The following is a 24,039-nucleotide window of genomic DNA, read 5'->3' on the forward strand; positions in this document are numbered from 1 at the left end:
GGTCCCTTCCAATTCTGCAGTTCTGTTATTTTACTTTATTTTTATCATCTACGCAACCATCCAGGATGATTTCATTAGTGACGCAAAGGAGGCTGCCGGTTTTGGCAGGTTTGTAGATTTTACTTTTGGGAGGGGGGAAAAGGGGGGGGAGAAGAATCCAAACCATCTTTTCATGCAACTCAAAAAACAAGGCACTTGTTGCCAAGATGTAATACAAAATGTTATGGGAACCGTTGCGCAGTTTGTGTGTGGTTTTCCACAAGCTGTCATCTACAACTGCAGAAACAGCAAAAGCCAAATTCAGTCATCCATTCCCGCTTTCCCACCAGCTGAGAGAATCTTAGCAGTTAACAATAAGCCACGTTTGCCAGAGCGGTTAGGGAATTATGGGCTGGGGGAATCCTGTAGTCCGTGGATCATATAGCCGGCATGGCTTCTGGAGGGTTTGTCTTGTTTTACAGCAAATTCCGCTGTCTTTATATCTCCTAAAAAGAAGCTTCGCGATAAAGGTTATTCAGACACGAAGTTTTACTTCATTCGACTTTGTGCTTTGCTCCAATTAGGCTGGATCTCACCTCCACAACCCTGAGCCAATGCATCAAATTGAAAATTCATTTATATCATCATCATCATCATCATCATCATCATCATCATCATCATCATCATAGGTAGGCAAAATGCCAAATCGAGTCTGAACATCTGGCTGACTGTGCAATGATCCATAATAATAATAATAATAATAAAAGTTGGAAGGGATCTTGGAGGTCATCTAGTTCAACCCCCTGCTCAGACAGGAAACCCTGTACCATTTCAGACAAATGGCTGTCCAGTCTCTTCTTAAAAACTTCCAGTGTTGGAGCATTCACTGCTTCTGGAGGCAGGTGGTTCCACTGGTTAATTGTTCTCACTGTCAGGAAGTTTCTCCTTAGTTGGAGAATAGCTTGACTCCCTCTTCTTTGGAGCAGCCCCTGAGATATTGGAAGGCTGCTATCCTGTCCCCCCTCGTCCTTCTCTTCGTTAAACCAGACATCCCCAATTCCAGCAACCGTTTCTTTATATGTTTTAGCCTCCAGTCCACTGATCCTCTTTGTTGCTCTTCTCTGTACTGAAATATTTCATATTTCTTAACTGCCCGTCTCTCTCGGAGTATTCGATTCCCCTCAACAAGCATATCAGGGTCAAAACATCCATCTGAACTTAGAGCAAGGTGATCTTGACGCAGACGCCTCCCGTTGTTGAGTTCAACGGGGACACATTTTAAGCTCAAGTGGAGGTGTGTCCTCACCCCAAGTTCTGGGAATATCAGGGACAATTTCAGTTCCAAAGGAAGGATTTCCTCTAGCTCAGCTTTTCAATTTCAGGAAAAAGGGAAAAGAGTCGCATTTCTAGTAACAAAGTGGAAGGTTGCATGGAAACACTTTGGTGGAAAACACGACGATGGGGAACAGAGTCTGAGGCACGACACGGATATCCTGTTCCTTTCCTGGTAGCCTTTCCCCTCGTGACACCTGATTTTTGTAAATATATTAATTTAATTTTGATCCTAATTTAAAGGAATGATGATATATTAAGACTGCATTTGGAAACACTCCTCCCTTTCTTCCTTGTCCAAAACTGTTGGTAATACGGCATCTTCCGCTGCCAAAACATTTGCAACGCTCTTTTGGTGCCCCCACGAAAAATAATCACAAGATTAATATGTACCCTCATGGCTGTGTTTCCTCACCTTGGCCAACTGAAGGTGAATGGACTTCAACTCCCAGAATCCTCTGCCACGGCTAGGGTGGCTGTGGGATTCTGGGACAGGAAGTCCACACACGGGTAGTCTTCAACTGAACACAATTCATTTGGTGACGGTTCAAAGTTACAAGGGCACTGAACAAAAGCGACTTAGGAATGTTTTTCACACTTATTAGCCACTGCAGCAGCCCCAGGGACACCTGATCAACCTTCAGACGCTTGGCCACTGCTTCGTATTTACAACGGATTGTGGCGTCCCAGGGTCACGCGATCCCCTTTGGCGACCTTCTGACAATTAAAGTCGAGGGAGAAGCCAGATTCACCTAACAAGCGGGTTACTAACTTAACAACTGCAGGGATTCACTTAACAACCGTGGCAAGAAAGGTCGTAAAAAGGGGCAAAACTCACTTAACAAATGTCTTGCTTAGCAATGGAAATTTTGGGCTCAGTTGTGGTCCCAAGTATGGACTAGCTGTACTTGAAGGTGAATGGATTTCAACTCCCAGAATTCTCAACAATAGCTTGGCTAGCTGTGGAATTCTGGGATATAGATATAGTCTATAGTCCATATCTATATATCTATATATCTATATTTGTATCTCCATCCATCTATCTATCTATCTATCTATCTATCTATCTATCTATCTATCTATCTATCTATCTATCTATCTATCTATCTATCTATCTATGCCAAAAAGGCCAACACAGTGCTGGGCTGCATTAACAGAGGGATAAAATCAAGACCATGTGAAGTATTAATACCGCTTTACAATGCCTTGGTGAGGCCACACTTGGAATTCTGCATCCAGTTTTGGTCACCACAGTGTTAAAAAGATGTTGAGACTCTAGAAAGAGTACAGAGAAGAGCAACAAAGATGATTAGGGGACTGGAGGCTAAACCATATAAGGAACGGTTGCTGGAATTGGGTAGGTCTAGTTTAACAAAGAGAAGGACAAGGGGGGACATGATAGCAGTATTCCAATATCTCAGGGGCTGCCCCAAAGAAGAGGGAGTCAAGCTATTGTCCAAAGCACCTGAAGGCAGGACAAGAAGCAACGGGTGGAAACTAACCAAGGAGAGAAGCAACCTAGAACTAAGGAGAAACTTCCTGACAGTGAGAACAATCAATCAGTGGAACAGCCTGCCTCCAGAAGCAGTAAATGCTCCAACACTGGAAGTTTTTAAGAAGAGACTGGACAGCCATTGGTCCGAAATGGTGTAGGGTTTCCTGCCTGAGCAGGGGGTTGGACTAGATGACCTCCAAAGTCCCTTCCAACTTTATTATTATTATTATTATTATTATTATTATTATTATTATTATTATTATTATTATTATTATTATTATTATGAATCATCGCACAGTCAGCCAGATGTTCAGATTGGACTTGGCATTTTGTCTACCTATCGAGTCCTTACCCAGGACCTGGGATAGGCAGATGTGGACGTTTGATGGTATTACAGATATCGTCGCAGGATGGAAGCAGTTCCTAGCAAGGCCGCCTTTTGCAATTGACTAATAGCGAATTTGTCAATGCCAATGATGGTGTTCAAGTGGTGCTCCAGTTGTTTTGGGATTGCACCCAAGGCGCCTATGACTATTGGTACTACCCTTGCTTGCTTTTGCCACAGTCTTTCTATTTCTATTTGTAGGTCTTTGTATTTTGTTATCTTCTCCAATTCTTTCTCGTCTATTCTGATATCTCCAGGCACTGCCACGTCCTCTATCTATCTATCTATCTATCTATCTATCTATCTATCTATCTATCTATCTTTATTATTATTTATTATTATTATTTTTATTATTATTATTATTATTATTATTATTATGGATCATCACACAGTCAGCCAGATGTTCAGACTGGATTTGGCATTTTGTCTACCTATCGAGTCATTATTATTATTATTATTACACACATATATATATACACACATATATACATCTCTCTCTCTCTCTCTCTCTCTCTCTCTCTTTCTCTCAATATATAGATATAGATCTATATATATAGCAGACCTGAACTCTGCCTTTGCTAAACAGTGTACGACGATCTCATTTCCAGTAGAGCTCTTTAAAATAGCCAATGAGTTTTGTTTTCCAAGAAACAAAAATATGCATTTTATTACTAAAACAGTGAAAAGGAAGTATTTAAGGTAAAAACAATAACATCTCTACAACGCAACCCCCTAAAGCAGCCAGCGTACCTCTTTCCTCACAGCCAAGTGAGGCAAAGCAACATGTGCTACCCACAGCAGATTATGGGCTGCAGATTTTCCTCCGACAAACCGTCAGCTTAATTTCTAGCTATGTGGCAGTAATGTACTCAAATGTTTGATATCACCCTCTAAAAAAGTCAGTATTTGGAATGTCTGGTTAGCTGGAGCCTGGGAAATCAATACATGTGGTTTGGAGTTTTCCTATTGAAAACAGTTGTTCTTACTTAAGGGTGAAAGCCTGCCATTTGGGGAAGATAATGAAACTAATAAAATATCTCTAATGCCTTCTCAGTGTATAAAAAAAAAAAATTTCCAGGTTCATGTGCTGCATAAATCTGAAGAGTTATTAAAAACTAAAACACTTCAATCTCTTTTATTAAAAGAAATATTAAAAAATCTTTACCTCCTTGAACTACTGCTCTGTAGGATTCAGAATCACCCCAGGCAAGCTAATATGAAAATAATTTCTCTGGAGAATAACCAAACCTCTTTCAGAAGACCGAATAACCCTAAAAAGCTACTTCTGGAACAGGGCTGCTTGAGATCATCTGCTCTTATCCTCCTAAAGGTTGTTGTGGCTCAGTCACTAAGTTGTGTCCGACTCTTCGCAACCCCATGGACGCCCTCCTCCGTCTCCTGGGCTTTGCTCAAATCCACGTTGCATTGATGTCTCTATCTAGCCATCGCATCCTCGGCCACCCCCTCCTTTCGCCTTCCGTCTTTCCCCACCTCATCAGGGTCTTCTCCAAGGAGTCCTCTCCTATGGTCAGATGGCCAAAGTCTTTGACCTTCAGCTTCAGGGTCCCTCCTTCCAAAGGACGGTCAGTATGGATTTCCTTTAGGATCGACCGATTTGATCTCCTTGCAGTCCAAGGGACTCTCCAGACTCTTCTCCCGTATCACGGTTCAAAATCATCCATTCTTCGGCGCTCGGCCTTCCTTAGGGTCCCTACGTTTCTCCTGGGAAAACCATGGCTTTCACTATGGGGTAGGCAACCTCGGCTCTTTTATGACCTGTGGACTTCAACTCCCAGAATTCCTGAGCCAGCCTGGCTCAGCTTGGAAACCTCTCCCTTCCCCCTCAGCATGGCTGGCTCAGGAATTCTGGGAGTTGAAGTCCATGAGACATAAAAGAGCCAAGGTTGTCTACCCCTGCCCAAATGCCTGAATTTTGATCATGTGACTGTGAGGAAAAATATTTAAATATTTAAGCCAGGGGTCTTCAAACTTAGCCCTTTTATGACTGGTGGACTTCAACTCCCAGAATTCCTGAGCCAGCATGGGGGAATTATGGCTCCCTTTATGGCTGGTGGACTTCAACTCCCAGAATTCCTCAGCCAGCCTGGCTCAGCTTGGAAACCTCTCCCTTTCCCCTCAGCATGGCTGGCTCAGGAATTCTGGGAGTTGAAGTCTGCCAGTCATAAAAGAGCCAAGGTTGCCTACCCCTGCTCTAGACCTAACCCCCATCACTTATGATCTCATAACATTTAACCTGGATTGTTGCAGACATCATTGCCTTTAACCAGACATTCTGACTGGTTTAACATGAGACCATCATATACTGGTTTGAATTTGGACAATATAATTTATTTCCTGCAAAACAATAGAAATGTTCCAGTGAGTATTTAATGATACAGACAGTCCTTTTTACAATCTTTCGTTTAGTGACCGTTTGAAGTTACAATGGCATTGAAAACAGTGAGTTATGACCGTTTTTCACACATTCAACCGTGGGGAGCCTGCAGCAGTCATAGGTGTGAAAAATGGTCATAAGTCAGTTTTTTTAGTCGAAGGGTAACGAAATGAATTGTTGTAAGTCAAGGACTACCTGTAGAGAGAGGGAATATATTATTGCTGTCACATGCGTAAAAGCAGAATGAGCTTTTTTGAGATATATAAATGAAGAGTCCAATGCAGAATACCTTAATTAGGCTTAGTTTTCTTAGGTCTTTCCTTCTGTTATGATAATTAATCTATATTAGCTTCAGCCTTTATTTTAATCGGCATCTCACCTTGTTAGAATAATTTCCACTTTGTGCAATTATGCTTCCCAGAACAGAAGTAGCTGATTAGTTTACACTAGTTGTAGATTCACTACAACTCAACTAGCTATGAGGTAGTTTTGAAACACTTGCTAATGCTGATGAGAAATTTACCTCTATGAAATAATCTGATTTTTTATAGAAAAACAGTTGCATTTCCGACCTCTATTTCTTCAAGCTATTTTCCAAGGCGCCTGAAGGCAGGACAAGAAGCAACGGATGGAAACTCATCAAAGAGAGAAGCAACCTGGAACTAAGGAGAAACTTCCTGACAGTTAGAACAATTAACCAGTGGAACAACCTGCCTCCAAAAGCAGGTGAATGCTCCAACACTGGAAGTTTTTAAGAAGAGACTGGACAGCCATTTGTCTGAAATGGTATAGGGTTTCCTGCCTGAGCAGGGGGTTGGACTAGATGACCTCCGAGGTCCCTTCCAACTTTATTATTATTATTATTATTATTACTACTACTACTATTATTATTATTATAAGTTGAAAAAGGCTGAGATGAATATGGGTACATGTTTTAAACAGCAGTTTGAAAGATCTTGCAAGCTGTGCTCAAAATCATTGTTTTGAAGGTGGGATTATAGAGTGCTTTTAAAAATCCAAAGGGTTTGACTGGAAGAGGCAGTGCCACATAATATTTCCATTTTCCCTCTTATTTAAACAAAAGACTATGAAAAAGCAGTTTCGGTTTTAGCTTCGTGGTTATTTTTGGAGATAATTTAGACAGCAGCTATTTAAATTAAGCCTTTCCCCCCATACTGTAACTTTCAGTTCTCGTCCCTCTAACTGTGTAGACCTTAGTAAGTTATAACCTGTACATCCATACCTAACATGTATGCTAAAAGGCTATTTTTCACCTGGAGCTGCCTTGCCCATTAGGGAAGGAGATAAATTGATTTGATAAACCCAAACCAGGAATATGACTCCTGTCTATAGTTATCAAAAGAGCCTGGCCAAAGCTCTTGGCGCTTCGTCATTTCTCTCAGTGACATAAATTGGCAGCTATTTGTTTATTCATTCATTCAATTTCTATAAGCAGCCCAACTCGACCAAGTGACTCTGGGTGGCTTACAGTTCTAAAATTACAGAACAATTAAAACAATAAAATGGTAAAAACATCCAGAAGATAAATACAAACTGCAGCCGAGATCATTAATCAACTAACAGCGGAGCCAGGGAAAGGGGCCCTTAACACATTCCGAGTCTCAGGCCAGGTTTGGAAAGCCTCGTGAAAGGTCCAAGGGGAGGGGAGGCTACTTCACAGAGCAGGGGCTACTGCGGGAAAAGACCCTCTTCTACTGCCTGCCAGCCGGCACCCTTTGGCTGATGGGGTCTGCAAAACGCCCCATCGGCTGGGTCAAACTGGACGAGTGGAGACGTTTGGAAAAGGATGGTCCCTCGGGTACGCCGGTCCCAAGCCACGTAGACAGTGGTGGGATTCAGCCAGTTCGCACCACTTCGGCAGAACCAGGAGCTCATTTTTGTTGCCCAGGCCCAGAACGGACTTCCAAAAGCAGCATCCCCACAGAGAACTAGTTGTTCACATATTTGAATCCCACCACTGGATGGATGGATGGATGGATGGATAGATGGAAGAAAGAAAGAAAGAAAGAAAGAAAGAAAGAAAGAAAGAAAGAAAGAAAGAAAGAAAGAAAGAAAGAAAGAAAGAAAGAAAGAAAGAAAGAAAGATACAGTGGTGGGATTCAGCCGGTTCGCACCACTTTGGCAGAACCTGGAGCTGATTTTTTGTTGCCCAGGCCCAGAATGGACTACTGGAAGCGGCATCCACACAGAGAACCGGTTGTTCACATATTTGAATCCCACCATTGGATGGATGGATGGATGGATGGAAGGAAGGAAAGAGAGAAAGAGAAGAAAGAAAGAAAGAAAGAAAGAAAGAAAGAAAGAAAGAAAGAAAGAAAGAAAGAAAGAAAGAAAGAAAGAAAGATACAGTGGTGGGATTCAGCCGGTTCGCACCACTTTGGCAGAACCTGGAGCTGATTTTTTGTTGCCCAGGCCCAGAATGGACTGCTGGAAGCGGCATCCACACAGAGAACTGGTTGTTCACATATTTGAATCCCACCACTGCACGTAGGCCTTTACAGGTGACAACCAGCCCCTGGAATTGGCCCCAGAAACACACTGGCAACTGGTGGTGGTGTTACATGTGCCGTGCATCCGGCACCATTTACTACGTGGGGAAGCCACATTGTGCACCAGTGGAAGTTTCCGAATGCTCTTCAAGGGCAGGCCCTACGCAGGGCATGCTGCAGTAATCTCAGCTTATAAGGGTATGGGAAGGGGTAAGTAACCTTGGCTCTTTTATGACTCGTGGACTTCAACTCCCAGAATTCCTCAGCCAGCCTGGCTCAGCTTGGAAACCTCTCCCTTTTCCCTCAGCACGGCTGGCTCAGGAATTCTGGGAGTTGAAGTCCACGAGTCATAAAGTTGCCAAGGCCGCCTACCCCTGGGCATGGGTGACAGCCAGCAGGGCCTCTGGATACAAATTGCCTGGATTCAGCTGATGACTTTTTGATAATTAAACCTTTCATCATTTTTATATCTTCTGGCAGAGACACACAAATGCACACCCACAAACACACAAGCCTCCTGTTTTGGGTTAATAATTTTGTTCTAGGACAGTGTTTCCCAAACTTGACAATTTTAAGGCATGAGGACTTCAACTCCCAGAATTCCACAGCCAGCAACGCTGGCTGTGGAATTCTGGGAGTTGAAGTCCTCATGCCTTAAAATTGTCAAGTTTGGGAAACACTGTTCTAGGATGTTCCTCTTCGGTGAGGCTTCCTCGTTTCCCAACCCTCCAGTGAGCTTTCAGGGCTACAAACAGCTCCTGGTCGATTTTAGGACGACCAGCCATCCATTCTCTAGGCTAAAGCCAACAATTCACCTTCCACAGTCACTGGAGCCAAGTTCATTTCAGCTCCCAGACACGACCTCCATTCTCAGCTTCTTCCCATCCACCTGCTGGGCCTTTCCATCTTCCCCCTTTGTCACCCCCACAGCTTGCTTCCTTCTTTTCAGTTACAACGGCACTGAAAAACGTGACTCACCACCGTTTTTCACACAACCGTTGCGGAATTCCCGTGATCACGTGAACGAAATTCAGAAGCTTGACAACTGGTTCATGTTTACGACGGTCGCAGTGTCCCGCGGTCATGTGATCATCTTCAGACAATTAATGTCAAGGGTAAGCCAGATTCACTTAACAGCCCTGTTACCAACGTAGCAACTGCAGTGATTCTCTTAAATAATAATAATAATAATAATAATAACAACAAGCAGATCAACGCCGATTTATAATACGAAATAAAATATTCACAGAAACAGAATTGGACGAACTGCAAAGGTTTAGCCAGGGCAAAGAAATCAAAGCCTTACCAGAAGTAATTCAGAATGTAGAGGCAAACCAGGGGAAGTTGGCAGTGAAGGAATCTAGCAGAGATATACAACTGTTCTCATTTGGAAACCAGGCACCTCTTCCTCAGGAAGAACAAAACCCTCTAACTAAAGAAATAAAAGAATTGAAACAAAGAATAACTGAGCATCTAGAACAGCACAAAAACAACAGAATAAGGCTGCCTGCATTGAAGCTTGTTTCAAAGAAACAGCTAGCACAAGCATTAAAAGATGCAAATACTGCAATAGCAAGTATAAGCACCAATTCACTGCAAGAAACAAACCAACTAATGTACAGCACAGCTGCAGTTATAACTGAATACCTGGGATGCAAAATCAACAAAGAAGAAAAACAAACAAACAGTGCACCAGAAAAATGGAAGGTTAGACTAGAAAATAAGATCAGCAAGTTAAGATCACATGCAAGCAAGCTAGAACAGATGAAAGAAAAGAAGCTGAAGAACAAGAAGACCAAAGAATACCTAATCAAGAAATACCACTTAGAAACAAGGAAGATCAAGGAAGCACTGGAAATAATAAAGCAACAAATAACAGCTATAGCCAGGAAAATCAGTAGATATGAAGCTCGAATTGCAAACTATAGGCAGAACCTCCAATTTCAATCCAATCAGAAACGTTTCTACCAATCCATCAATGGAGAAACTGCAAGGAATCAGTCAGTACCTGACAAGGAAGAAACAGTGCAGTTCTGGAAGCAGATATGGGATAACCCAAAGAAATACAACAAGGATGTGGCTTGGTTAAAAGAGGTGGATGCAAATAAAACAGAAGTTGAAATGAAAGAACTAGTAATAACAACAAAAATGGTAGAAAAAAGAGCAAAGAAAATAAAAAATTGGTCAGCACCAGGTGAAGATGAACTGCATGGGTTTTGGTTGAAACATCTAACTGTTATACACCCACTCATTGCCAAGCAGTTCAACAATATACTACAAGGAGGAGAAATTGAAAAGTGGCTAACAACTGGGAAAACCTACCTAATAATGAAAAAATCCAGCAAAAGGGGCAACACCAGGCAACTACAGGCCAATTACCTGCTTACCAACAACTTTCAAATTACTAACTGGTGTGGTAGCTGATGCAGTACAACAGCATCTAGTTGAAAACAATCTCTTTCCACCTGAGCAGAAAGGAAACCGCCCCAATAGCAGAGGAACAAAAGATCAACTCCTAATAGACAAAATGATCTTGGAAAACTGCAAGAGAAGGAAGACCAACCTGAATGTTGCATGGATTGACTACAAAAAGGCATTTGACTCTCTGCCACATGATTGGATAATCAAGTGCCTAGAAATAACAGGAGTCAGTAGAAACATCAGAAAATTTGTGCAAAGATCGATGGCACAATGGAAGACACAGTTGCAGATCAATGGTGAGAAGCTGGGAGAGGTTAATATCAAGAGAGGGATATTTCAAGGAGATTCATTATCACCATTACTATTTGTTATTGCACTGTTTCCTCTGTCAACAATACTGAATAACTCAGGACATGGCTATCAAACATCAAAAACATCTGCTAGACTATCCCACCTCCTTTACATGGATGATCTGAAGCTGTATGGAAAAACATCATCTGAAATAGAATCGCTGCTCAACACTGTCCGTATATATAGCCAAGATATTGTAATGGAGTTTGGCTTGGACAAATGTGCCACACTTACTATCAAACAAGGAAAAATAGTAAAAACTGAAGGAATCAAGATGCCCCACGAAAATAACATTAAGAGTCTGGATGAGGAAGATTACTACAAATACTTGGGTATCCTTCAAGCTGACAACATCAAGCACACTGAAGTCAAGAAAAAGATTAGAGGTGAATACATCAAGAGAGTGAAGAAGATCTTAAAGTCCAAACTCAATGGAGGAAATACCATAAAGGCAATCAACACCTGGGCAATCCAGTTATTAGGTACACAGCTGGAGTAGTGGACTGGACTCAAGCAGAACTAAAAGCAATGGATAGGCAGACCAGAAAAATAATGACAATGAATCACGCCCTTCATCCACGCAGTGACATTGATAGACTTTATCTACCAAGGCAAATAGGTGGGCGTGGAATGCTACAAGTACATCAGATGGTTGAAGAAGAAAAAATGGCTTTGGAAGAATATCTGAAGAACAATGATGAAGATGCACTGAAATTAGTATATCAGGAAGGCTTACTAACTACTGGAGAGACCAAACTGGCCTACAAGAAAGACCAAATGAAGAACAGAATAGAGGCATGGGAAGACAAAGCACTACATGGCCAATACATGAAAAAAATAGCTGGGAAAGCAGATAATAATAAAACCTGGCAATGGCTAAGAGCAGGAAAATTGAAGAAAGAGACCGAGGGACTAATTCTGGCTGCACAAGACCAAGCCTTAAGGACAAATGCATACAAAGTCAAAATTGAGAAGACAGCAACAGACAGTAAGTGCCGCCTATGCAAAGAAGCTGAAGAAACAGTGGACCACTTGGTAAGCTGTTGCAAGAAGATTGCACAGAACTGATTACAAGCAGCGGCATGACAAAGTAGCAACAATGGTGCATTGGAAGATCTGCAAAAAATATCATTTGCCTGTAAGCAAAAACTGGTGGGATCATAAAATAGAGAAAGTCATAGAAAATGATAAAATTAAACTGCTCTGGGACTTCAGAATTCAAACAGACAAGCACCTGCAACATAACACCCCAGACTTAACAATTGTCGATAAGAAAGACAAAAAAGTCTGGATAGTGGACGTGGCAGTGCCTGGAGACAGCAGAATAGACGAGAAAGAACTGGAGAAGATAACAAAATACAAAGACCTACAAATAGAAATAGAAAGACTGTGGCAAAAGCAAGCAAGGGTAGTACCAATAGTCATAGGCTCCTTGGGTGCAATCCCAAAACAACTGGAGCACCACTTGAACACCATTGGCATTGACAAATTCGCTATTAGTCAATTGCAAAAGGCGGCCTTATTAGGAACTGCTTCCATCCTGCGACGATATCTGTAATACCATCAAACATCCACATCTGCCTATCCCAGGTCCTGGGTAAGGACTCGATAGGTAGACAAAATGCCAAATCCAGTCTGAACATCTGGCTGACTGTGCGATGATCGATAATAATAATAATAGTTGGAAGGGACCTTGGAGGTCTTCTAGTCCAGGGCTTTTCCACCTTTTCACCCATTGTACCACTTTTAGGATATGGCAACATCCGAGTACCACCAGTTGCCTAGCAAGGTCTCAAAAACTTGAACAAAAAAAAAAAAAAAAAAAGGAAAACAATGATGAAGTACAGGTAGTCCTCGATTTAGAACTGTTCGCTTAGTGACTGTTGGAAGTTACAATGGCACTGAAAAAAGTTTCCCCCAGGGCACAGCCGAACAAGACACCTGCCTGCCCGCCCGGCCATGCTCTTCCTCCTGTCCGAGGTTTTCATTGTTGTGAACATTTCTGTTGAGGACTGGCAGTGGGGGTAGGGTGGGGGGATGTTTGGTTTTTATTCCCCCCGTCTGCTGAGTGGTTGCAGTAGGTTTTGGTCCTTTCACATGACCCTGGGACACTGTGACCGTCATAAATATGAATCGGTTGCCAAGCCTCTGAATGTAAATCACAAGACCCTGGAGAGGCTGCAACATTCCAGCTGATCGGCCTTCTTCTGGGCTCAGCGGAAGCATCAGGATCAGTGCTGAGCTCCAGCTGGAGCCTGGTGCTGATCCTGGTGCTTCCGCTGAGCCCTGACAGCCCTGCAGCTCCAGCCGTCTCTCACTCAGGCTTGTGCATTCCCCTCCCCTGCTACCACTTTTCTAGGATGGCTGCGTACCCCCTGCCAGGTGCCAATGGACCACAGGGGGTACCCGTACCACTGGTTGAAAAGCCCTGTTGTAGCCCAACCCCCTGCTCAAGCAGGAGACACAATCAGACAAATGGCTGTCCAGACTCTTCTTAAAAACTTCCAGTGTTGGAGCATCCACAGCTTCTGGAGTCAGGTTGTTCCACCGGTTAATTATTCTATCAGGAAGTTTCTCCTTAGTTCCAGGTTGCTTCTCTCCTTGGTTCCATCTATTGCTTCTTGTCCTGTCTTCAGGCGCTTTGGAGAAGAGCTTGACTCCCTCTTCTTTGGGGCAGCCCCTGAGATACTGGAAGGCTGCTATCCTGTCCCCACTCATCCTTCTCTTCCTTAAACCAGACTAAACATACTGTGGCAAGAAAGCTTGTGAAAGGGGGCAAACCTCACTTAACAAATGTTTCAGTTGACAACAGAAATTTTGGCCTCAATTGTGATCGTAAGTCGAGGATGGCCTGTAGTAGCGTAACTATATCTCTTTGGGGCTTGACCTGTTCTCCTCCAAATACATGGACGTAAATAGGTCATTATTTTCAATTACACTATCAATCCTGTTTTGTTTTTTGATGTCATAGGAACAAAGTATATCCTCATCTATTCCTTTCGGCTGGGCTGAATTCGCATTTCCTTCTCTGAGCCGGTCCTACCTCCACGTCCCAGCCCTCTGAAACGCAATTCTTTTCGAGAGGGAAAATCAACTGCAGCCCTCATTAGGCAGCAACTCAGCTGCAGAAGGCTTCAGTCTTGAGTTGTATATTGTAGCTCTTCCTGTTCACACATTTACTCCCAAATAAGCAACAGATGTGATTTTTTATCCCTAGTGAGATCAGCTGCTTTGCATAAGATATGAAAAGGACGGTCCCTAACCTGCCCTGTGAAATGAAATACCACTTAAATATCATTCGACTTGGCCAAAATCTTGAAACCGTCTTGAAAGGATATTATCGGGTCCTCCATTATGTTCGTTTCAAAGACAAATAATAAATAATATCTTGTAGCAACTATATAGAGTTGCCTCTTTGCTTGCATTATAATCTTTCTCTTAAAGACTCTTCTGCAGGGTTAGCCACAACTGTAATTTTTTTTTTTTTTACTGGTTTATGCATTTTGATGTAAACACAAATTGGGATCAGTGCCGTTTGTGGTTGATGAAGCAGCTTCACATCATCATTTGACATTCTGATTTGGCAGCCTTGTATACTTGGGAGTAGGCTAATCTAAATAAAACTAAAATCGAAATCATGATAATAGGCATTTAAAAATTAATTCACTCTCCTGTCATCAGACTAAGAAAAGAACAAAAGGTTGGGTGTTCTGGTGAGATGGACTCCACTAATCCTGGAGAAAGAGAGAAATCCTTCCATAGTACGAGCAGATTTAGTTTCTGGTCATCAAAGCCAAGATAATCTTTTTTTGTCCTATTTTTCTACACAACTTCGTGGGAAGAAGAGATGGATGCCCTGCATGGGGGAGTAATTAGTTTTTATCTTTGGGTAGGGTGACTCAGAATTAAAAAAGGGAGTCAGACAAGGATGCATATTACCTTCCTATCTGTTTAATTTATACAGTTATGAAGGCAGGTTTTGAAATGATAGCTGGAATCAAAACAGGAGGCCCAAACACTTAACAATTTAAGATAGGGAGAAAACTGCTGCTTTGCTAGCCAAAAGCAAAGAAAGTGGAGAAGAATTCACAAAGAAAGTAAAACTGGGAAAGGAAACATCTGGATTAATTGTGAATATTAAAAAGAAAAAATAATAATAAAAAGACAAAAAAGACCATTGAACAGCATGCTTAGTGGATTTACAATTCTGGGTGGAAAAAAGATGGTGGTAAAAGTTGTATGTGGAGGACTTGAGGAAGGCTGAGAGAAACACTGGAAGAGAAAAACTAGATTCAAATGAATTTGCGTTTTGTAATTTAAGGGATATTTTTTTTGGGGGGGGCAACCTACTTATCTTGTAAAGTAGTGCAAGATCGGAGGGTCCTGGCCCACAGAATCGCCAGGAGTTGGACATGACTGAAGGGATAACAGAAGCATCACTTATCTTGTGGATTCGCAAGTTTCGCTTTCTGTGAAACTGAGAGTGTTATAAAGTTCTGTTTAAGTCATTCTGCAAATGGACCCTCCCCGTAGCCTTTTTGTGATGGTAGCTGTGACGCTCTTAAATTTCGTATACATCCACGAGTCCCATAGGAGAAGACAGGGGAGGATCTGGACAGACTTGAACAATGGGTGCTATCTAACAAAATGAAATTCAATGGTGAAAAAAGCAAGGTTCTACATCTAGGCAAGAAAAACCAAATGCACAGGTATAGTATAGGTGGCACCATGCTCAATAGTAGTAACTGTGAGAGGGACCTCGGAGTCCTAGTGGACAATCATTTAAATATGAGCCAGCCGTGTGCTGCAGCTGCCAAAAAATCCAACACAGTCCTGGGCTGCATTAACAGGGATAGAATCAAGATCACGTGAAGTATTAATACCACTCTACAATGCCTTGGTAAGGCCATACTTGGAATCCTGCATCCAGTTTTGGTCACCACGATGTAAAAAAGATGTTGAGACTCTAGAAAGAGCACAGAGAAGAGCAACAAGCGGTATATAAGTCTCATAAATAAATAAATAAACAAAGATGATTAGGGGACTGGAGGTAAAACATACAACAAATTGTTACAGGAATTGGGGATGTCTAGTTTAATGAAGAGAAGGACAAGGGGGGACAGGATAGCAGCGTTCCAGTATCTCAGGGGCTGCCCCAAAGAAGAGGGAGTCAAGCTCTTCTCCAAAGCCCCTGAAGGCAGGACAGGAAACAATGGATGGAAACTCATCGAGGAGAGAAGCAACCTGGAACTAAGGAGAAATTTCTTGACAGTTAGAACAATTAGCCAGTGGAACAACCTGCCACCAGAAGTGGTGAATGCTCCAACACTGGAAGTTTTTAAGGAGAGACTAGACAGTTATTTGTCTGAAATGGTATATATAGGGTCTCTTGCTTGAGCAGGTTGTTGGACTAAATGACCTCTGAAGTCCCTTCTAACTCTGTTGTTGTTGTTATTAAGTCCTAGGGTACTTTGTACTTTGTAGTTCATAGTCAGGAACTGAACAAAAAGAAATACATTTATACAAATCCACTAACAGTATTATTATTGTATTGTATTATTATAAATATAAGTCCATTAAAGAAAAATACTGGAATCTGTATTCAGAGGAAGATTTTCAAATTCACACTGAATTAATTCAAGCATTTAAGGCAAGAATTACACCAGGTATTAGAATATCTGGTGAATGTTGAATGATACTCCTATACTCTCTTGTTAGTTCCATGCTGAGTATATTTTGAATGGAAAGTTCCGTAGTTATTGTACTATTAAAAAAAAAAAAAAAGCACCAGATTAAAACTGAGCTGAGTGGAATTTCCTTCACCTAAATCTCTGTGGGCACGCGCGCCCTCGCCCCAGTCCTAGGCCTTCAGCTGGGTTTTATAAAACCTTTTCGCTTTAGGCCTCCGCCACCATGTGCAAAAAAAAAAAAAAGGTTCAATCAGTAAATTTCATCTTCTCGCGGGAAAAAAAAAGATCTTGCAAAGTTGGAATTGATTGATTGAACTTTTTAGTACCACCCAGTCTGCCGTTACCACTGCAGCCACGCCCACCCAATTGGCCACACCCACCCAATGGGCCACACCCATCTGGCACCCGATGATGCATAAGTGGGTTTTGGGTTGCAGTTTGGGCACTCGGTCTCTAAAAGGTTCGCCATCACTGCCATAAAGGTTAAGGGAATCACGGGAGTTGTTAAGTTAGCAACGCGGTTGTTAAGTAAACCTGGCCTTTTTCATTGACTTTGCTTGACAGAAGGTCGCAAAAGGGGATCACGTGACCCCAAGGGACTCTGCGACCGTCATAAATAGGAGTCGGTTGCCAAGGGTCTGTATATACTGATTACCTGTTCATGGGAAACGCTGCAACGGTTGGAACGGCTGTCTGTGAAAAACAGCCACAAGTCACTTTTTTTTTTAGTGCCGTCGTTAACTTTGAAAGATCATGAAAGAAATGGTTGCGAGTCAAACTGCATCAAGTCAGAGATACCGGCATGCAAGAGACACATGGGCTCGCTGATGTCATCACGTGTGTTGTCAATTTGATATCATTACAGTTTGCTGTGAATGCCCCAGTAAAGAATTACAGTTATTCACACAACATGCCAACCCTGCTATAATGACGCATGATCAAAACACAATTAAGACTATTTTAGACAGCATTAGATAAGGTAAGATAAGATAAGATAAGGTAAGTTAAGGTAAGGTAAGGTAGGATAGGATATGATAGGATACGATAAGATAAGATGATAAGGTAAGTTAAGGTAGGGTAGGATAGGATAGGATGATAAGGTAAGGTAAGGTAAAATAAGATAACCTTTACTGTCATTTTTTTACTGTGGGCACAACAGCACATATCAAAAATGAAATTAGTTGCCCGCACTCAAAGTGAAACACACCCATGACACACACCTAAACCTACCCTATGCAATATATGTATAGACCCACAGCCCTACATTGTTGTTGTTAATTGCGAAGTCGTGTCCGACCCATCGCGACCCCATGGACAATGTTCCTCCAGGTCTTCCTGTCCTCTACCATCTTCTGGAGTCCATTTAAATTCACACCTACTGCTTCAGTGACTCCATCCAGCCATCTCATTCTCTGTCGTCCCCTTCTTCTATTGCCCTCAATCTTTCCCAGCATTAGGCTCTACATATACATAACAAATAAATATTAAATACTGTCCATCTTGAATATATAACGGAAGGAGGAAGCGTGAGAGTTGGTGATTACCAATGCAGGAATGAGCTACTAATCTTCTATCATAAATCTTTCTATGTTGTTAAGAGTTTGGATCTTGAAATAAAGCCAGGAAATAAGATATCTGACAACTATCTTAAGCTGACTAGAAGTTCTTGCTGATGAAAGCTATTGAGGGATCCAAGAAACCCACTAGGGACGCATTTGCTCCATTGTATCCCTCTGCACAGATTATTCATTCAGGTGCTCGCTGTCCCAAATGCAGGTTCAAAGCAAACATGGACAGAAATAATCAGTGTCGTCCCCAAAACTGCTTGTAGCTGAAAGATGTAACCATGATTACCTCTCCTTCTGTACCATAATTAATACCCCTTAGGGCCAAAGATCAGACTAAGATATTCTCTGCTAGGGTTTGTCCAGTACAAACAAAACCATTTTACCCAAAGACACAGTTTCAGGCAGATCTCACCGTGTTTTTTTGTTTTTATAGTTGTGTTAGCATTAATAGCCAAGGATGATCTAAGACTCCCTTTCCATTAAAAAAGATAGTGGTCAAGAAATTAAATGCATTAAATGCATGTATTGAATGCATGAAAGCTGTTTTTAAAACCCAGTCGTTCAAACTTCCATGCTGTCTATCAGCTAATTTGGAACATCAAAATAAAAATGCCCCTTGTTTTTCTCTCTCTGTTCCAATGTTTCTCAATCTTAGCAACTTTAAGATGCTGGGGAATTGTGGGAGCTGAAGTGCACCCATCTTAAAGTTGCTAAGATTGAGAAACACTGCTCCATTCAGAGGCTAGGCAGAAACGATGGCTTTAGCGTGTGGTTTTTCTGAGAAAACTTTAATACAGCACTCTACAAAACTATATAAACACCCGAAAGACTTGCTACAGAAGTGGCAATGCTAAGAGAAACAAATGCAGATTTTAGAGCGCAGAGCAAACCAAATGGGAGCAAACATCCTGAGGAGGTTTCTAGAGACTAAGCAAATAAGACTTGCAAGAGAGCCTGGTGGAAAGCAGCAGCAGCAGCGACTGGCTGATTTCCTGCATCGTGGTATAATGTGATTTTCCACGATTTTAGTTGGCGTGGTGGTTTGTAAACTTTGCCTTTTTAGCTCGAACGCAGTTGAGGGTAGCCGACCACAATGGCCTGCTCAACAAAGCATAGTTGAAATACAGGAAAGCCTTGATTTACAAACGGTCACTTAGCAACCGAATGAAGTTATGATGGATCTCCCTGAGAATACTTATGACCTGGATTCACAGTTATGATGATTCACACACACACACTCACACACCAGTTATGTGTCCACTCTTTAGGTACTGTCATGGTTCCGACAGAGGCAATGTTTACCTTAAAGAATCTTTATTTTGAATAGCATAGCATCGGCACTGCATAATCAAAGCCAAAAACTGAATTCCCCTCCCCTGGGCACCTAGTATCAACGCACAATTCCCTCCTCCAATTAACTGTCATAAATCATATTCCCCAATTAGCTTAAACACGGGCTTCCTCTCCAGTTCTCCAGCCTGGCCAATTCCTTATCAGCTCTGGTTACAATAACCTTGATTCTCACACTAGGTCTAGTGTTGTTATGTCTAGCTCAGTGTTTCTCAACCTTGACAATTTTAAGGCATGTGGACTTCAACTCCCAGAATTCCACAGCCAGCATTGCTGGCTGTGGAATTCTGGGAGTTGAAGTCCACATGCCTTAAAATTGTCAAGGTTGAGAAACACTGGTCTAGCTGGACTCTTGTTCACATCCCCCCTCCCAGCATCATCTAACTCTAAAAGCAAAAGGTAAAATGTTGTCAATGCAGAAACATCCGATGTTAGCAGCATTGGCAGACACCTGGCAAATGGCTCCTGGCAGCATCCTGTGGTCATGTGACTGTGTTTTACAATGTTTTTGCCCAAAACAAGAGCATTGATTTCCAGTTTTAAGAAAAACCTTTCCCACTGAGAACCACTTAACGACCGATCCCCAAAAGGTTTCAAAATTGGGTTGATCGTGTGAGGGACCCAATTTACGATCATTGTGAGTTATGACTACGATGGGACTGACATAACTCGAGGATTCCTCATGTAGTCGGTGAACCTAACTGGTTTTTCAAGAGTATACTAAGTTACAACCCAGGTTCTTCATTTTTCAAGAACTATCAGCCTATGATACCGTGTTTCCCCGAAAGTAAGGCCTACCCCGGAAATAAGCCCTAGCTTGATTTTTGGGGGTGGGCCTAAAATAAGCCCTACCCCCAAAATAAGCCCTAGTTTGGGGGTAGGGCGCGCACCTAGAAACTAAGCTAGGGCGGCGTGGGGGTGGAACTGCCCCACGTGCCCCACACCCGCTTACTAGCCCTCCCGTGAATTGACACCTGCCTCACCTCAACGGCCCACTTCTTCTGGTCGGCGTCCCCCGGCCTGCATTTTGGCATCAGAGGCCTTTCCAGAAGGCCTCTGCAGCCAAGAAGCGAGCTACGGATTCAATCTGTAGCTCGGTTATCAGCTCCAGTGCCCTTCCAGAAAGGCCTCCGAGTGCGAAATGCTGGCGGGAGCTGCAGAATTAAGCTGCTCCTTCGGCTGCGGAAGAAGGGGGCCAGCTGGGGGGGAGGCTGGCAGTGTTGGAGGTGAGTGGAAAAGACCCCCCCACCCCCAAAATAAGATCTGGTGCCTCTTTTGGAGGCAAAAAATAAAAATATAAAAATAAGACCAGGTCTTATTTTGGGGAAAACACGGTGTTACTAAGATCGCTGCCACTGCTCCAGGGAAAGCTCTTTCCTGAGAGAGCGTATTGTTGGAGGGCTTGCTTGGGTTAGAACAGGGTCCCCAAGCTTGACATGTCAGGATAATTAATAGCTAAACAGCTTATGTAAAGAGGTAATGTAAGGTGGATGATGCAATGATAGGAATGACAAAGCAGTGTCTGTGTCCCTTTAAGAGAAAGCAGGGACTGTATCCCTTTAAGAGTCTGAGTATAAAAGGGAAGTTTTTTGCTGGAGTTTTTCTCTCTGGTCCATTTGACTGCTGCAATTGCTGTATATTGGAGTTTGCTGTTTCACCACATGTATGTATTTTATTTCTAGTGTATATTTGTAGATATAGTGTAATATAAACCACCATTTAATTACAAACCACTGTTTACTGTATTTACTCCTGGATTACCTCAGCGCAATAAGACTGTGCATGCTCTGACATGACAACCGTAAAACTTAAAGGCGCTTCAACTCCTAGAATGTCCCAGCCAGCATCTGGAGTTTGGAGAACCCTGGTTTAAAGCAAGGAGCAGAATTCAGCTGCAAGGAGGTGTTTAGTCCAGGCGTCACAGGTGCTGTAGGGAAATAATGGCCTGAACGGCTTCTGTAACTGGCAAGACTTAGCAAAGAAGACAAAAGGTGAGAAGAAAAGGGAGTCAAGTGCTCAAAGATATGGAAGGGGGAAGGGCGGCAGGGGTGGTGGGGACCGAAGAAAGCCCCTCCAGCAGCAGACGCGGCTGTTGCCGTCACTCCCCTTTGGCTCTGGAATGGTGGAGACCCAGTCCGGCTCGGGAGGGGAGTGAAAGGGAAGAGGCGGGTGGGCAGCTGGGTCATTGAACCGGCGTGGGGAGATCACCGAGTGGGGAGTGGCCTGGGTATGGGGGCCCTGAAGTAAACAGGTATGGGGTGCATGGGGCAGCTCGCCGCCCGCCCTTCCCTAGGGCGGGTTTTTACGCACCTCTTAAAGGGTTCTGTGATTTCAGAGAGAACCGGTTGTTAAATTATTTGAATCCCACCACTGGCAGAACATAAGAGTCAATGGGATTCAGGGTGGACTGGACTTTGATCACTTGTGGGTACAAAGGGACTCAAGGCTGATGATGCACTTGACCCCTCCCTCCGGTCCAGCCTGGTCATTTCCTACAGGGACCCATTAGCATCCTTCCAGACAATGCGTCTTTCCTTTTCTCCCTTCTGCTGGAAACGGGGCTGCCATTTCCAGAATGGAGAAGGGAGACGTGGCTGATGCAGGGCGACAAGAAAGTGTGCGCAAGGAAGTACGGTAGCGGCAACACAGGGTTGGCAGAGGGAGGCGGCAGGGGTGGCTTAGGTATCGGTTCTGCCGAACTGGTGCGAACCGGCTGAATCCCACCACTATCTATTGCCAAGTCGCTTTGACCGTTAGTAGTTCAGATTCTTGTAGAAAACGTTCGCATATAATAAACCTATATATTCATCTGAACTGCCTGGACTCCCGATTTCCTGTGCTGGAAAGTCCCCAGGCCAACGGGCAGAGCCGGGTCTTCAAGCCCTTGCGGAAGGACAGGGGTGGGGTCAGACTTCACAGGGGGGGGGCATGGTGGATAGGATAAGATATATTATCTAGCTTCGTTTTAATTGTGTAAGTTAGATTTCCTAGAGCAGGGGTAGGCAACCTCGGCTCTTTTATGACTCGTGGACTTCAGCTCCCAGAATTCCTGAGTCAGCTCTGCTGACTCAGGAATTCTGGGAGCTGAAGTCCACGAATCATAAAAGAGCCGAGGTTACCTACCCCTGTGACCTAGAGCAGTGGTTCTTAACCTGGGCGATATTGCCCCCCAGGGGGCGATTTCATTTTTCAGGGGGGCGATGGAATGAAAAGGGGCGACGTGGGGGTGAAGGAATGAAAAGGGGACGATATGGGGGCGATGGAGCGAGAATTTTTGGGGACACTTTTGAGACTTTTTCGTACAGTGAATCGCTGTATATCTGTCATACAAAAACAACAGATCGCTCGCTATTAGTGGATTGAATTGTATTTTCAAATGTTCCTCTGGCTAGCTTCAGTACAGAACGCTGTACATATGTGAATACGCATCGCTTATCTTCATGTGAGTTGCGCAACAGCCTCTGCCCATACAGTGGCACACCATTAGCCAGAATATGGGAGATATGGGAAAAAGATTGGAAATAAATTATTTGTATCGATATGTCCTGATGACAATTTTAAAGAAAACAAAACAAGTGTTTGCATAAATGGAAGAATTATTTCCTATGTTGTGATTGAGAGGTTATGTTGGGGGAGGGGGGCGATGACAACTTCCTCATTGGCTCAAGGGGGCGATTCGTTCAAAAAGGTTAAGAACCAAAGACCTGGAATAAGGATGCAGTGATACTCAAGCAGTGGACTAAGGAACTCTGAATGTTGGGGTTCCATGTGAAGAAGGCAAGTTGTATTAAATTCTCAGTCCTGAGCCACACGCACACCCCCGTTTTGACACACGGCAACAGTTGCACCACGCAGGTCTAGTGAGGAACTGAATGTGCACAGAATAATTGTGGACACTGCCTTGTCTTCCTGAAGCCGATTTACAGGGAGACATTTCCTTGGCCGGCAAATCACTTGCAGAAAATCCCTCAAATACACTGAATTTTTAAATATTGAGAAGGGACATCAAGCAGCTTCATCAGTCCACATAAAATACTTCACACAAATCACAAATAACTGCTCTTGTAGAACCCTCGTTTCACAGGCATCTGTCACAAATCACCCTTAACTCAATAATATATTCATTTATTCAATACTGATTAAGCAGGGCTTTTTCCGACACGTTACCCATTAGTTGCTTTTTTCTCAGGGCCAGCAATATTAATGTTTGCCATCCATACCATCCATAAACATTTACTCTAGACTCGGTGAAGCTGAACAGAAGTTCAGGGTCAATATTTAAATTTAGGGACTGGAGGTTCGCTCCGGCAGAACTGAAAACAAAACGTCATGGGATTATTCCGTACAAGACTGGCATTTACCTGATGATTCTCTGCGCGGCGTACTGGTGAAGCGAGCGGAACTGGGCGGACATGTTGGCTAGGGCTGCCAAGCAGTTTGTATGGAGGTATTTGTCCTGTTTGAGATGAGATGGGGAAAAAAAACACACATACACACATATCAGATTATCCTTCCTGGACACTGCAGGGCCTGTCAAAAAGAAAGAATTCCCCAGTCTTTTGC

At 43.0% G+C, this 24,039-nt stretch overlaps 1 protein-coding gene across 1 annotated transcript in view; it reads right to left on the bottom strand.

The window, feature by feature from the left end:
* LOC120302707 (dymeclin-like) overlaps positions 1–23,932 on the bottom strand; it is a gene marked incomplete at its 5' end in the record, with an annotated part of 140,258 nt that extends 116,326 nt beyond the window's left edge. The window contains one exon of the mRNA XM_039331532.1: positions 23,838–23,932. Coding sequence (XP_039187466.1) covers positions 23,838–23,932 — 95 coding nt within the window. The remainder of the gene's footprint in view (positions 1–23,837) is intronic.
* Between the last annotated feature and the right edge of the window lie 107 nt (positions 23,933–24,039).

The sequence above is a fragment of the Crotalus tigris genome, unplaced genomic scaffold, assembly GCF_016545835.1.
Source record: "Crotalus tigris isolate CLP2741 ecotype Arizona unplaced genomic scaffold, ASM1654583v1 scf7180000024437.13266115, whole genome shotgun sequence".
Classification (NCBI taxonomy): Eukaryota; Metazoa; Chordata; class Lepidosauria; order Squamata; family Viperidae; genus Crotalus; species Crotalus tigris.